Source organism: Calypte anna, chromosome 5, assembly GCF_003957555.1.
Source record: "Calypte anna isolate BGI_N300 chromosome 5, bCalAnn1_v1.p, whole genome shotgun sequence".
In the NCBI taxonomy this organism is placed as follows: domain Eukaryota; kingdom Metazoa; phylum Chordata; class Aves; order Apodiformes; family Trochilidae; genus Calypte; species Calypte anna.
In genome coordinates, this window is record NC_044250.1 from 1,866,450 (window position 1) to 1,879,487 (window position 13,038).

The 13,038-nt window shown below is 43.3% G+C and overlaps 1 protein-coding gene across 1 annotated transcript; it reads left to right on the plus strand.

Moving 5' to 3' along the window:
- The first annotated feature begins 2,319 nt into the window (after nt 1–2,319).
- LOC103532526 (acyl-CoA (8-3)-desaturase) lies at nt 2,320–12,450 on the plus strand. The gene is made up of 12 exons (XM_008498299.2): nt 2,320–2,585; nt 5,992–6,102; nt 6,472–6,669; nt 7,630–7,731; nt 7,911–8,039; nt 9,760–9,817; nt 10,257–10,333; nt 10,547–10,644; nt 10,960–11,056; nt 11,664–11,743; nt 11,939–12,064; nt 12,399–12,450. The coding sequence occupies exons 1-12, from the start codon at nt 2,367–2,369 to the stop codon at nt 12,448–12,450; spliced, it is 1,347 nt and encodes a 448-aa protein (XP_008496521.1). The 5' UTR covers nt 2,320–2,366.
- Nucleotides 12,451–13,038: the final 588 nt, after the last annotated feature.

The window sequence follows — 13,038 nt, forward strand, 5'->3', positions numbered from 1 at the left end:
AGGAGAAATTATTCCTTCTGTTCTTCTATCACTGCCTTCTAAAGAATGCAAATTGTCACATTTCGTTTTCCCTGGGGTGGGAACCTCAACCATTGCCACATGTCAGGAACTCTGAAATGGTTGTTTTGGGCTTGTGTGCTTTATTTGCAAGATGCTACATGATTTAAAGAATGAGAATTGCTTCATTTGCTGTTCTGTGTGAACCAGAAAGCCTGCCCACCCCGTGCAGGGCTGAGGGCAAGGCAGGTGGCTTTGCTCTGGGTGATTTTTGGGCAATTGTCATTTCATTGGGAAATACAAGGAAGGCAAAACCCAAGATGAGAGATTTGTGAAGGGTTTGCAGGCTCTGTTTGAAGTCTGAAACTTGCACAGAGTGCACCAAGAACAAAGAATTGTCAGCTGAGAGGCTTCATCATAATTTCTAGCACAAATACTCCTTTAACTTCCATTCCAGAGTCCCATAAGGAGAAAATCTTTGAAATGAAGTTATTCTATAGAAATCAGATGGTGCCTTTCTCCTAATGCTGAGACCTCTGCATGCTCAGGAGACAGCAAACACAGCCAGAATTTCACCTCATCCTGCTGAGGTACCTTGATCAAGAACATAGTTTGACTTTCTTGTCTTTCTGCAACTTTGGCTGATTTTTTTTTTTTTTCTCAGAACTGAGAGCTCCTCACAACCCATTTTTCCTTTAATTGGCTATGGAAGCTGCTGGCACGAGAGATAGTTGAGACCCAGACCTTTGGGAGGTTTCAGGCAGGGACTGGGCATCATTGTGTACAATATTTGTGGTTTAAAAACGTAGTAAATTTACAAGTGCAAATAAAAAAGTTTGCAGTAAGGTGGAAAACTTGGAATTTCACTCAGTATTGCATTACAAAGGGAGAGGATGGAAACCCAGTGAGGACAGACTATACCCTACCTGCCTGTAGCTTGTACCCTTCTCAAAAGCACCCAAGGCTAGAACTTTGGGGTTAAAAATAGTAAAATTAAAAGCTTAAGAGAATCCTAATCCTCAAGGAAGGCAATGTTTTGTTCATGTGGGCTTAATTTTTTTCTGGGTCAGCTGCAAAACTGCTATGGGGAAACATGGCTTTGCCTTCTCTTTGCTGCTTATTACAGCTGAGGACTTTTACCTCTCCACTGCACAGCAAAGCCCCTCTGAAAATTAGGGATATTTAGACTTTGGCTCTACAAGATTAATATTTAAGTAAAGTTAGTTGTGTAAACAGTGCTGTTAAACAGAGTTCTAGGAGCTCCTGGTCCACAGCCAGACTTGCTGTTAACCATTACTGTAATTCTCAACCCCCAAATCAAGTTGTTGACTTAGGAATTGATCAGCTGAACAAGGAGAGAGTTGAGTGACTGGAATGCACCCAGGAACCTGCAAACAGCTTTGTGCCAATACATAACCTTAACAGGGGATAAATGAGGTCTTCATGTGCTCCTTCATTACTCTCACCTGGTGATATTTCCATCAGTGATGTTCTGAGTGAAGAAAGAGCCACGAAAACGTGCCAGGAAAAACTTCAAGGACCAGGGGCAACCTGAAGTCCTGAGGGAGGGACAGGATGGTTGAGAGGTGGCAGACCTTGGAGCACTGCTGGATCCACAGCAGTCTGCAAGTTGGCTGCATGCCTTGAAAGCAGGAATGACAGCTGAATGAGAGGTGTTGGCAAACGGATTTGATAACAGTTTTTGGCTCTCCAAGCTTTACATTTTAGAGCTGGATGTCATTATGAAGCCCCACTGTAGGGTAAACACAGGGTTTCCTGATGCTTAATGGGTGATTAAAGGATTACAGGATGCTGAAAAAGCTTCAGTTTTCTAAGAAGATCACTGAATATTTCCTGCAGAAGAGCTGCCCACAGCCTCCCTCTGATTTTTCTTCTGGCTAATCCCCACACTGGCTCAGCAGCATGGGTGCAAGTGAACAGCTTCCCTTTTCCAGCTCCTAATGCTCTAAGAAGGTCCTCACTTAATCGTCCTTTCTGTCATTTTGCCAACTTATGAACTGAATAACTTTTAATCTTCTTAAATCTTCCTGTTTGTGTACATTGGTAATCAGCAGAGCAGTCTCCACTGCTCATGAGTAATCAGAGCTTCCAGAGGCAGCTCAGGAAGGACAAGAAGGAACAAGGCTTTTTATTCCAGGGTGTGTCAAAGAGTCTGGTGTGAAGGTGGAAGAGGAGGGAGCTGTGGATGGGGGTGTGTGGGCAAGGGGAGCCAACCAGCCCCAGGAGCACAGGGAGTGGCTTGGACTGGGGCTGTATAACGGGCAGACTGGGATGGTTCATTCCCTGCCTGGACACAGAGCTGCAAAGCTCAGAGCACTGAAGCTCTGACTTCACATCTATCCCCAAGGATGGCTCCCCAGACCGGCTCCACGGAAAAAGAGGCAGGACCTGGTTCAGCTTATCTCCAGCTCTTCACTTGGGATGAGATCAGGATCCAGAATGGTCGTGGCCAGGGTCAGGAGCAGTGGCTGGTGATTGACAGGAAGGTTTACGATGTCACCAAGTTCTCCAAACGCCACCCAGGAGGCAGCAGGGTTATGAAGCACTATGCTGGGCAGGATGCCACGGTAAGATCTGGGAGAAGAGGGAAGGGAAGGAGGTGGTGACATTGCCAGGGCAGGATGGCACCTGGTGGGACACCATGGGGGAGAAGGTTTGTGATAGGTGGCACTGCCTCTGATCAGATGATGGAGGGTAAAAATGGTAAAAATCTCTTTCTGGGAACCACCCAGGTCAGAGTCACCTGCTGCACAACTTGTAAAAGTTCACAACTTGTAAAGCTCTCTTCAGGCTCATCCCATCCTGCAATATCCATTCAGGGGGGGTTGCCACTCAGCAGGAGCACTCAGGAAAGTTGTCCTGCTGGGGCCTGGAAAGTGTCTGTAGAAAGGGAAGAGGTAGGAAGCAGAATGGTCTGTGCATGTGTTAACTTGAAAGGCTGCACTTTCAGCTGAATGTGGATGGGACTGGTGATAAGCAGATGATAATCCAAGATAGAGCAAGGGCAGAGAGACAGGAAAGATACAGAGGGGGTAATATCCAAACATAAAGTAATTCTGGGGGCAGAGAAGCCAGAGAAGAGGGAACTTGTGAAAGTGACAGTGTTCTGTATAGGTAAGAGGAGAAAAGTCTTGAGCAAAAAGCTTGCTTCAAAGGAGGAGGGAAAAGAAATTGAAAAAACAGATAAAATTATTAGAAAGCAGCAGAATTATAACTGGCTGCAGAAATGAGGGAAAATTCTACAAATGACATGATTTGAAAATAGATTTTCCAGACATTCCTGCAAAATCTTTTCGATTTAAAGGACTTCTCTGAAGTCAGAGTGTTGCTTGTTGACAGAAATAATAATTCTACACAGATCTCACAGACTCTTTGCTGAAAGTAGATCCTGTATTTCTGAATGGTCAGACATGTGCCTTGGAACCATGGCCAGGACCAGGGCATAAAGGTGTGATGTGGGAGATCCAGATTTATTTCTTGTCACAAGATTTGACATCAAGGAAATCACTCAGCCTGTCAAAGTCCTCAGGTTTTCCTGTGTAAAATGGGATAAAATGGGATAGCATTCCCTAACTCACGACCCAAGATGGACCAGGTCAATTATTTCCCACCTTTCATTACATCTTGGACCTATTTGAAACCAGCACAACCCTTTCAGGTGATGTTTTGTGCCCTGCTGTAATAAAATTACTGCAGCCATAAAAACATTGAGGTTTCTCCTCTGAAGAACATCAGCAACCCCAAGGCAGCCCAGAGCCACCTCCTGCAGTTCCTATTGCTGGAATTAAACAAAAAACGAGTCAAGGAATACAGAATGCATGGAATCATTTTCCCCAAGCCATCTCCTCCCAGCTCCTACAGTTCCTGTAAGGACTTGGATTTGGTTTTAACCATGGTGAATTCGTCTGGTATGAATGAACTTAAACAATTATCTTTGCTCTTACCTTTTATTTGTTATTATAATGATATCACTGCTTTACCTCGTTAAGACTCATTATTACTTCTGTCCATTTTAAACCTCCTTCCTAGTCATTTCATTCTTGTGTTATGAAAACATTTTCTATCATTTTCTCAGTGCTACTTAGGTTGTGCTTTTTTTTTTAACCCTTTCACTTGTTACCTCTTTCCCAAGGCAGTTGTCTAGCACAAAAATGATTCCAGAACTTTGTTCATTTCCTTTTTTTTTTTTTTTTTTGCTACCTATAGTTAAGCCACATCCCTCTGAAGACAGAAGGACCAGAGCTACATGCAGTGGTGAAGCTTGTGGTGACACTGTGGATTTATGTCACATCATCAGAACCTTCTTTCTTGCTCTTGATTTTTATTCTCTGAAGCTGTCTCATTCTTTTTGCTTTTAAAATGTTGATGCATTCTGAGAAACACACATTTCTACAGAAAAGCAGGACTGGAAGGTTTCTGAAAATATTACCTAATAGATGACTTTTCCTCAAGCCATTTTCCAGGATTTTTTTTTTTTCCAAGGACTACTTTAGAGCCTATAATTATGTATATGGTGAGAATTAACCTTCCTCTAGTGCTCATAATTATATATATGGTGAAATGATGTTCTTCTGTGGGGCTTACTTTGTAAATATAGACAATACACATTGCAGAACATGACACTGATGTCAAATGTTGGAGATTAGGTGTGTTGCAGATGATAATCCTTGAAGTTAATCTCTCCTGTAAGGTAATAATCAGGGCCTAGAGAGAAGGGAGGAGAAAGGGCAGGTTGCAGGACTGCAAGGTTTGCAGTTCTGTGATAAAAATCTATGTGAGTGATATTGGGGATAGGATATTCTGCTTAAAAGGATTCTGGCTCCTGTTTCCAAGCTGGAGAATGGATTCCCTGGCAAAAGGGAACTACATAAACCACATAAAAATATGTAAAAAACTATAGGATGAGGGGCAGGGAATCATAATGGAAAGATTTCCCTATTCCTCTGTGTTGGGAGAGTTACTCATTTGTCCCTGTGACAAAAGGCCCCTAGATAACTATAGAAATGTCATCAATCCAAAAAGCCACCTTGCTCTGGCTTCTTTTAGACTAAAAGGACCCAGAGTGTCCCTAAACAGACTCCAGAGGAATGCCTGGACAAGGGGAATCCTCTGTCCTCTCCCAGGGACTTTCTTCTGCCCATGTGGTCAGAATTTTTTTTGTGTCATGATCACCCACCTTGGTTTTCAGAGCTCAAATCACCAAGTACCTGGATTCTCAGACCCTTGACAACGTTGGAAGTTTTGGAAGACAAAAAGAGTGTGGTCAACCTTTTAACCTTCCTGCTGGAAAATCCCCCAAAGACATGAGCTAAAGAAGAGCTTTGGTGTGTCTGGATTTTCACCCTTTGTCCAACAGATGATATTTGATTTGGAAACTCATATTTCCACTGGTTCTTGGGCAGACCTGTTTGTGGCACTAGTGTCACCCCATCCCCCTAAACATCAGCCTGAAAACTTACAGGGGACTGTAAGAAATGCCCAGTGGTGGCCAGCTGAGTGTGGACCTTCAGCACACACCCCATGTGGCTTTATTGTGAAGAGAGGATTTAAAAAACATCATCCTGAGCATGGTAAAGGTGCCCAGTGAAGGCACTGAGGTGTTTTCCTGCTCCTGGGTTCCATCCATAGGGCAGGGCTGCTGGCTGAAGCCTCCTGGGGAAGGACTGTGCTGAAACAAGCAGATGAAAGAGTGTGTTTCCCTCTGCAAAGAGTTTTTCATCAAACACTTTCGTGCTCATTACCAGCCTCGCCCAGGTACCTTTGTGAAATCTGGTTTCCTGAAACTTGTCCAACTTCCTTGGGCCAATCTCCAGCTGGTGGCACAGAACTACAGGAGCAACCAGAGGGACAAAAAGGAAAACTGGATTACCTGTTATATCCAAAGGCCTGGGAAAAGCAGAGGCTCAGCACCCAGTCATTTAGTCTCTTCCCTTTTCTTATCCCCATTCTCTTCTTTTTTTGTGTCTTTCTCAGGATGCTGTTGTAGCATTTCACAATGACAAGTCACTGGTGAAAAAATACTTGAAATCACTGCTGATTGGGGAGTTGGCACCAGATCAACCCAGCTTTGAGTCCAATAAAAAAGTGAGTGGCCTAGAATCCAGCAGAGGGAACGGCTTGGGGTTTGGCATGGGTGGAGAAGGAAAATCAGAGAGCTGGAAAAAAGTCATTTCTGAAGCAGCTTTGCCTGAAACTGTGCCATGGGGTGGGTGGTGGGGCAATAGGATAGAAACGTGCACTGTCCCAGGGTCACTAAATCCACACCTGGAGGTGAGGTATGAGCCCCAGACACCCAAATTTTGCTCAGTCCAAGCAAAACCTGTTGATCTCGGGCTCATCTTTGCACAGAGACCCCACTGCTGGAACATCTCTGACTTCCAGGGCTGCTTTGGTCTTCCAGTGACTGCTGTGATATGCATTCAAAGTAAACATTAATACTCATTTTCCCCACAGAAATCCCTTTTGGAGGATTTTCGTGAGCTGCGCTGCACTATTGAGAAGATGGGACTTCTGAGGCCAAATTCCATCTTTTTCTTCCTGATTTTCCTTCACTTCCTGGTACTGGATGCTGCATCCTGGCTGGTGGTCTGGTACTTTGGAATATCCTTCGTGCCTTTTGTGGTTGGCATGGCACTCTTCACCACTGCTCAGGTAAAGTGCTGGCAGCTGTTTGACACTGGAGATGTCTTTGGTTCTTTTGGGTCAGAGGATTAATGCAGTGTTCACATCCTGGCCATGCTTTGTTGCCTCTTAGATCCCCGTGTCTGGCTGAAGGCAACAAGCACATTCTGTGTCACAATTTGTGTTGCCTCCAGCAAATCTTGGTTTGCTGACAAGGGTTGGTGGGATGGTGTGGACTTGGCACTTCCACAAGATCTGGGATGAGCTGGTCTAATCACTTAGGCCAGCAAAAGAAGGATTATTTCATTCTCAGCTCCACTTCTGGCTCCTTCTGGTTCTCATGTTTGTTGGGTCCTTTACAATCCAGTTGCAGTCATTAGCCCTGAATAGACTTCTGCTGGTTTGGTAAAATGAATTATAGAAGGTCATGATGCATCTCAGGACTGATGAACAGCAGGAGGGAACAGGACTTTGTGGCCTTTAGGTGGGAGAAACTGGAGGGTGAGGGGAGGAAGGAAGCACAATTCTCTTAGCAGCACTAGAACTGTGCTCATACATCCATGGAACAAGTGCAAAGGAACTAATTTTTTTTTTCCAAATAATCTGTCCTATCTCCCTAATATCTACTACTCCTCAAAGAGCATTCTTGTATTTCCATGAGAACATGAAATGCAATGAAGCTGTGGATTTGGCAATTTTTACACCTTCTAGTTGGTTCCTTGGAAATCCAGGTATTTGCAGTGGGAGCCAAAGGTTTCTGTGCTTGTGCAGTCCCATGAATTGTAATGATGCTTTGCTGCTTTCCCTTGAGCTGCTGCAACAAAATCAGGATTGAGGAACTATCATGGACAGCAGCCTGCAAGGAAATTCTCAGTACTGAGCACATAGGAGAGGAGGTTTCTTCTCCAAACCTTCTGGAAGAAATTCCCAGGGCAAATAAATCCAAGACTGCTCTGGTTCTGTTCCCTGAGTGATCCTTTTGTCTTCCAGATCCAGATGGGCTGGTTCCAACATGATCTGGGGCACTGCTCTGTCTTAAGGAAGCCTAAATGGAATCGAATTCTGCAGATAGTTGTGATAAATGTTCTGAAGGTAATTGCCTCATGGTGGGAATGTTCTCTGGGGCTAATCTGGCCTCAGCAATGAATGGGAGTGTCCCTGTGTTCAGGAACTGCAGCTGTCAATCACGGGTGGATAAAAAGTGTTGTAATTGCTGATATTGTTTGAGTTTGACCCCCCCACACACACACTGTGTCTCACTTTTCCTGCAGGGGTTGTCAGCCAGCTGGTGGAATCACCTGCACAACCAGCACCATGCCAAACCCAACTGCTTCCGTAAAGACCCCGACCTCAACATGCACCCTCTGCTCTTCAGCCTGGGCAAGACCCTCTCAAAGGAGGTGAGCACAGGGCTGGCTGCAGCAGGAAAGATTTTACAGACAGAAAACTATAGGGTGAGACAGACTCATAACCCAGATTGCAGCTGCCTCCATAAACTCATGGGAATTTCCAAAGTGTTCCAAGGTCTGGGAGTCTCAGGAGTGTTATGATGATGCTGAGGCACCAGCTTCTGAGAAGCAAAGTCTTAAAATCAGCCCTTAAGTTCCCTGTGTTGCTAGAAGAGCTGGGTAAGCACCTTGGAGGCAGTCCAAAGGGTGAGTCAGTCCAGTTGCGTAAGTGTGAGATGTTCTTGGTGATAGGGATGGGGATGCAGATTGTGAGTCAAATATTCTCCCTGGGCCCTTTTGGCTCTGGAAGCTGTTTGACACCTAAATCCTTCAGGACCAGCACAGCTGTTAGCAAGTTATTTCTTAATCACAAATGTTATGGCTTTCTTAAAAATAAAACCCATTAACAGGCCCTCCCTGATTTCTGGTATCAGGAGAAACAAGGTCCTTTTTGCCTTTGCTTTCCCTGGCAATCCTGTTCCCTCATGGGGTGATTCTGTTCCCTCACTCCCCTTTAGCTGGGGATAAGCAGAGAAATTGCAGCTTTCCAAGCCATGCATCAAATTCCAGCTCTGCTGTCTCCCAAAAATTCCTGTAAGGAGAATTTAGATGAAATGCTAACTCATAGAAAACTGCAACTGGGAAGGGTTTGTTTTTTTTTTTCCGTGGTCTCCTGAAAGATCTCTCATGGCCCTGTATGGGCTGGTTCTGCTGGGTTGGGTTTGGTGGAGGTGAAAATGTAGGAAAAATGTTCTCATGTCTTCCTGCTTGTTAACAGGAAATAGTCAGGGATCCCATGGCTGGGCAAAATGGATTTCAGGGGTTTCATTGAGTCCAGTTCATTTGTTCTCTTTCAGTTTTGATCTAGTGAAGACATCTTGGGGGTATTCAGGTTCTTTTATTCTCAGTAATTGGGCAGGAGTTTGGTTTACCTTATTTTGTCCTTTCCAAGAAAATATGCTAAGAACCCTTTTGTGCAAATAGTGAAAAATCACCCTATGAGGAAATAAATTTGCCTGTTCTTTTTGTAAATATTTCATCTGGTGTTTCATGTACTTGAGTACTCAACAAAACAAAAAGGCATTTACTACTTTGATCTTGCCTTCATTTTCGGGTAGCATCCAAATGCTGGTGCCATTTCTGGCCACTGTCTCTATTACTCACAAATTTGGGCTTTCTGCATCCTATCTCATCTGACACAGAAATTCAGATGTAGCTTTCATAGCAAACACATCCTGCATTTGTCACCCATCGAGTTTCTTGCCTTAATTTCATGTTAGTAACTTGTTCCTCCCTGAGCACCAATGGTCTCAGCACACTGGGGTGAATACATAGAACTGGTTACCTTGGACTTTCCTTACCATTCCTGGAAACTTCCTCTATAAAATTCAAATTACCTGGAATAATTTTTGTGATTTTTGAGCATTTTTGTATCCTGCCAAGTTTTTCTCCTAAAAGAATTGTCTCTTCTGACATGAGCACAATGCTGATATCTGGATCCAGAGGCTGAAACAAAATCTCTCCGTTGCTCTGGAACTATAGGACCTGCTTTTTAAGAGGAGAGGTTGAATTAGAGAGATGAAGAGGTGCTCATTAACCAGGAATAAGAAATACCTTCCAAAGGGTCTCAGGTCTCCAACCAGGCCCATGACAATGTTGTTTCATTTTTCAGCTTGGAAAAAAGAAGAAGAAGTTCATGCCTTACAATTATCAGCACAAGTATTTCATCTGTGAGTATCCAGCTTCCTTGCAGCACCCTAGAAACTTCAACTAAAACCCACATCTGGATCTCCTCCTCAAAATAAAGGTTTTCAAGCTACTCCTGTTGAAGCCATGCTTTCAGGAAGTTCCCTTCATGTTAAAGAAGGTCCAAGTGAGGAGAAATTGTCCCTTAAGTCTCTGTTGGGGCTGTGTCACGTTAGGGACTGGATAAGGGTGAGCCAAGAAAGGGGTGGGAAAGAAATGAAAAAGTGGTGAGGTGAGAAGAGGAACAGATTATGTAGACACATGAGTAGTTACTGAAAATGGAAGACTGAAGTTGTTGTATTCCACTGCCAAGAAGAATCTTTTAGGGAAGCTGCTTCCCCCTCCTCAATATTATGTGTCTATGTTATATGTGTATATGGATTAAAACTATAAATGTCTCCCTGTTTTCCTTTTCCCCTTCAGTTTTGGCCCCACTTGCACTTGTGCCCTTCTTCCAGCTGTCTATATTCTACTTTACAATCAAGAGGAAGAAGTGGTTGGTAAGCACAACTTGCATTGTCTAGAAAACTTTCACAAGGTGTCACCACTCTGTGGCTCTATTAAACTTAACCTCATGGGGTGTAAGGTCAAAAAATATTTTTCATGCAAAGAAGAGAGGAGGGAGTGGGGGGAGTTCATCCAGAATGCTTTATTTTCATCTTTTTTTCTTGTTTTTTTTAATTTTATTTTGTTTGTTTGGGTTTTTTTTCCAGGACCTGTTGCTGTTTGTGTCTTTCAACATCCGAGTCTGCCTCATGTATATTCCTTTAATGGGATTTAACAATTTCATGGTGTACTACTGGGTATCCAGGTAACTTACATGAGTAATATTTTTGAATTCTATTGAAGATTCAATGGAAATAAATGAAAAGTGGTCTTGGTTGCTACAGTTTACTCAGAAATAGTCAACAGCTTGGGGTGGTGGTTGCTCAGGGACATCTGCAGCTACAAATTGAGTGGTTCTGACAAGAGATTCCAAAAGTTAGGAGGCAAAGGGATGGAATAGAAAATGCTGAACTACATAAAAGTGCTCTTTCAATTGAGATTAGACTTAATTAAAAGTGTTTTAATGCCAAATGGGATGGGATTAGAGGTGTGATACATCTTCCTGTGCTTATCTACCCAGGTACCTAGAGAGCACCTGGTTTATTTGGGTGTCACAGATGAATCACATTCCAATGGACATTGATTATGATAAGAACAAGGACTGGGTGTCTACTCAGGTGAGAACCTCCTTTCTTTTGGGCTGCAGTTCTGATTTACAGCACAAAGTGTTGTTCTTGTCCCAGCTTTACTGCCATGTAAATGAGATTTGTCCTTGCCATTCAATAAACAGCATTTGGGTAGCAGTGAGGATATTTAAAACTTTGGTTGGAAAATGAGACATCTAGATTTAAAAAAAAAAATAAAATCTTGCTGCAGATCTCAAAGCAGAGGTGTTTAAATTGGGTGAGATGAAGCCAGTGTACAACCATACTTTTGCATCTTCTATTGGTTGGAGGAAGCCAGGAGAATGTTTTCTTGTTTCTTTATTGGCATCTTTTCTTTCCACCCAAGTAAAAGATGGGAGGGGAACCTCTTAAAAGAATCACAGTTGGGTTGTGTGCATGCCAGTGAAGAATTTGTACTTTCTGAATAAAGAGCTAGCTAAATTAACCTATATTCCCCAAACCTATTTCATACCAGACTTCATTTAATGTAATCCCTGGCACTTAATTTACCTTTAATGTTAGATAAAGGTGTGTAATGGCTGCTGGGGTTCAAGTATCAGACTTGCAGAAAAGAATCAAAGCTAAACCCTGTGTTTCTTTGCTCTTTTTTTCCTCCCAGCTCCATGCAACTTGCAATGTGAACCAATCTTTTTTCAATGACTGGTTCACTGGGCACTTGAACTTCCAAATTGAGCACCAGTGAGTATGATTTCTGGGGAGAAGAGTGGGAATAATATGGGGCACTTAAAGGTGGGAAAAGCCATGAAGTCTCACATGAAACCATCTCAGGAGACCTTTTGCTCTCTTTCTGGGAGCAGGGAAATATTTTGCAGAGAGGGAACAAAGAGTGGTGAAAGCAAAGTCTTACAATAATTCTCTCATTCAATTCTCCAGCCTTTTCCCCACAATGCCCAGACACAACTACTGGAAAGCAGCTCCTCTGGTGAAAGCTCTCTGTGTTAAGCATGGTGTGGAGTATAAAACCAAGACTTTACTGGAAGCCTTTGTAGATATCTTGAAGTAAGTATCAACCACCAAGATGGTTTTGCACTGGAATTGCATGCAAGGGAGGGGACTTAAGCAACCATTTCAGATCCAGATCCATGGAGAGATCAAACCTAGAGTTTATTTTTCTAAAGGCATTTTAATTTTCAAAAGTTTTCAAAGCTTTTAAGATTTTTTTTCTCTACCTCAAGCCCCCTCAACTCACTCCCTGTAGTCAGACTTTGCTATGAGATGTCAATGCAGTTCCTAATGCATTTTTTTCCCCATTTGCTTCTTTTTCCATCTAAAGTCCATTAAGTTGAATATTATCTCCATATAAGTGTTTTTTTTTAACTTTTTATTCCTGCAGTTCACTGAAGGATTCTGGGGAGCACTGGCTTGAAGCATATCTGCATGGATAGAGACTGGCAGGTCTCAAAGGGAACCTCTTCACCAGATGACTGCTGCAAAGAGTCAGCACAGACCATCAGTGTGTGTGTGTCTTCTGGCATAGAAACTTGGGAGCTGGGCAAAGCTGGGTGGGAAAGTGGCTTAGAGATTTGTATTTTATTCTTGGTCCCAGCCATGAACCTCTATTTTTCCTGCTCTCAATCTCAGGCTTTGGAGCCATGGTGAAGTGGGTCTTTAAACTGGGGAGAAGTAGCTCTTGAATCAGCTTGGTCACTTTCATTGGAGGCACCAGATTATTGCTAATGGAGAAAGTTTGAAAGGGCATTCTTCATAGAATCCTGGAAAGGTTTGGGTTGGGAGGGACTTTTAAGGCTTATCTCATCCAAACCTCCACCATGGGAAGGGACATCTCCCACTCGATCTGGTAGCTCCAAGCCCCAGCCAACCTGGTCCTCAACACTCCCAGGGAAGGGGCATCCATGACCTCTCTGGGCAGCCTGGAGGGTCTCACCACCCTCCCAGCAAATAATTTCTTCCTTATATCTAATCTAAATCTTTCCTCTTTCAGTTTTAAACTGTTGCCCCATGTCCTGTCACTA

What these genes read in the sequence shown, in the direction of transcription:
- LOC103532526 (XM_008498299.2), top strand. Translation starts at nt 2,367, where the DNA reads ATGGCTCCCCAGACCGGCTCCACGGAAAAAGAGGCAGGACCTGGTTCA. An exon ending in GCTTTGAGTCCAATAAAAAA is followed by an intron (nt 6,103 to 6,471) that starts GTGAGTGGCCTA and finishes TTTTCCCCACAG; the next exon opens with AAATCCCTTTTGGAGGATTT. An exon ending in GCAAGACCCTCTCAAAGGAG is followed by an intron (nt 8,040 to 9,759) that starts GTGAGCACAGGG and finishes TTCATTTTTCAG; the next exon opens with CTTGGAAAAAAGAAGAAGAA.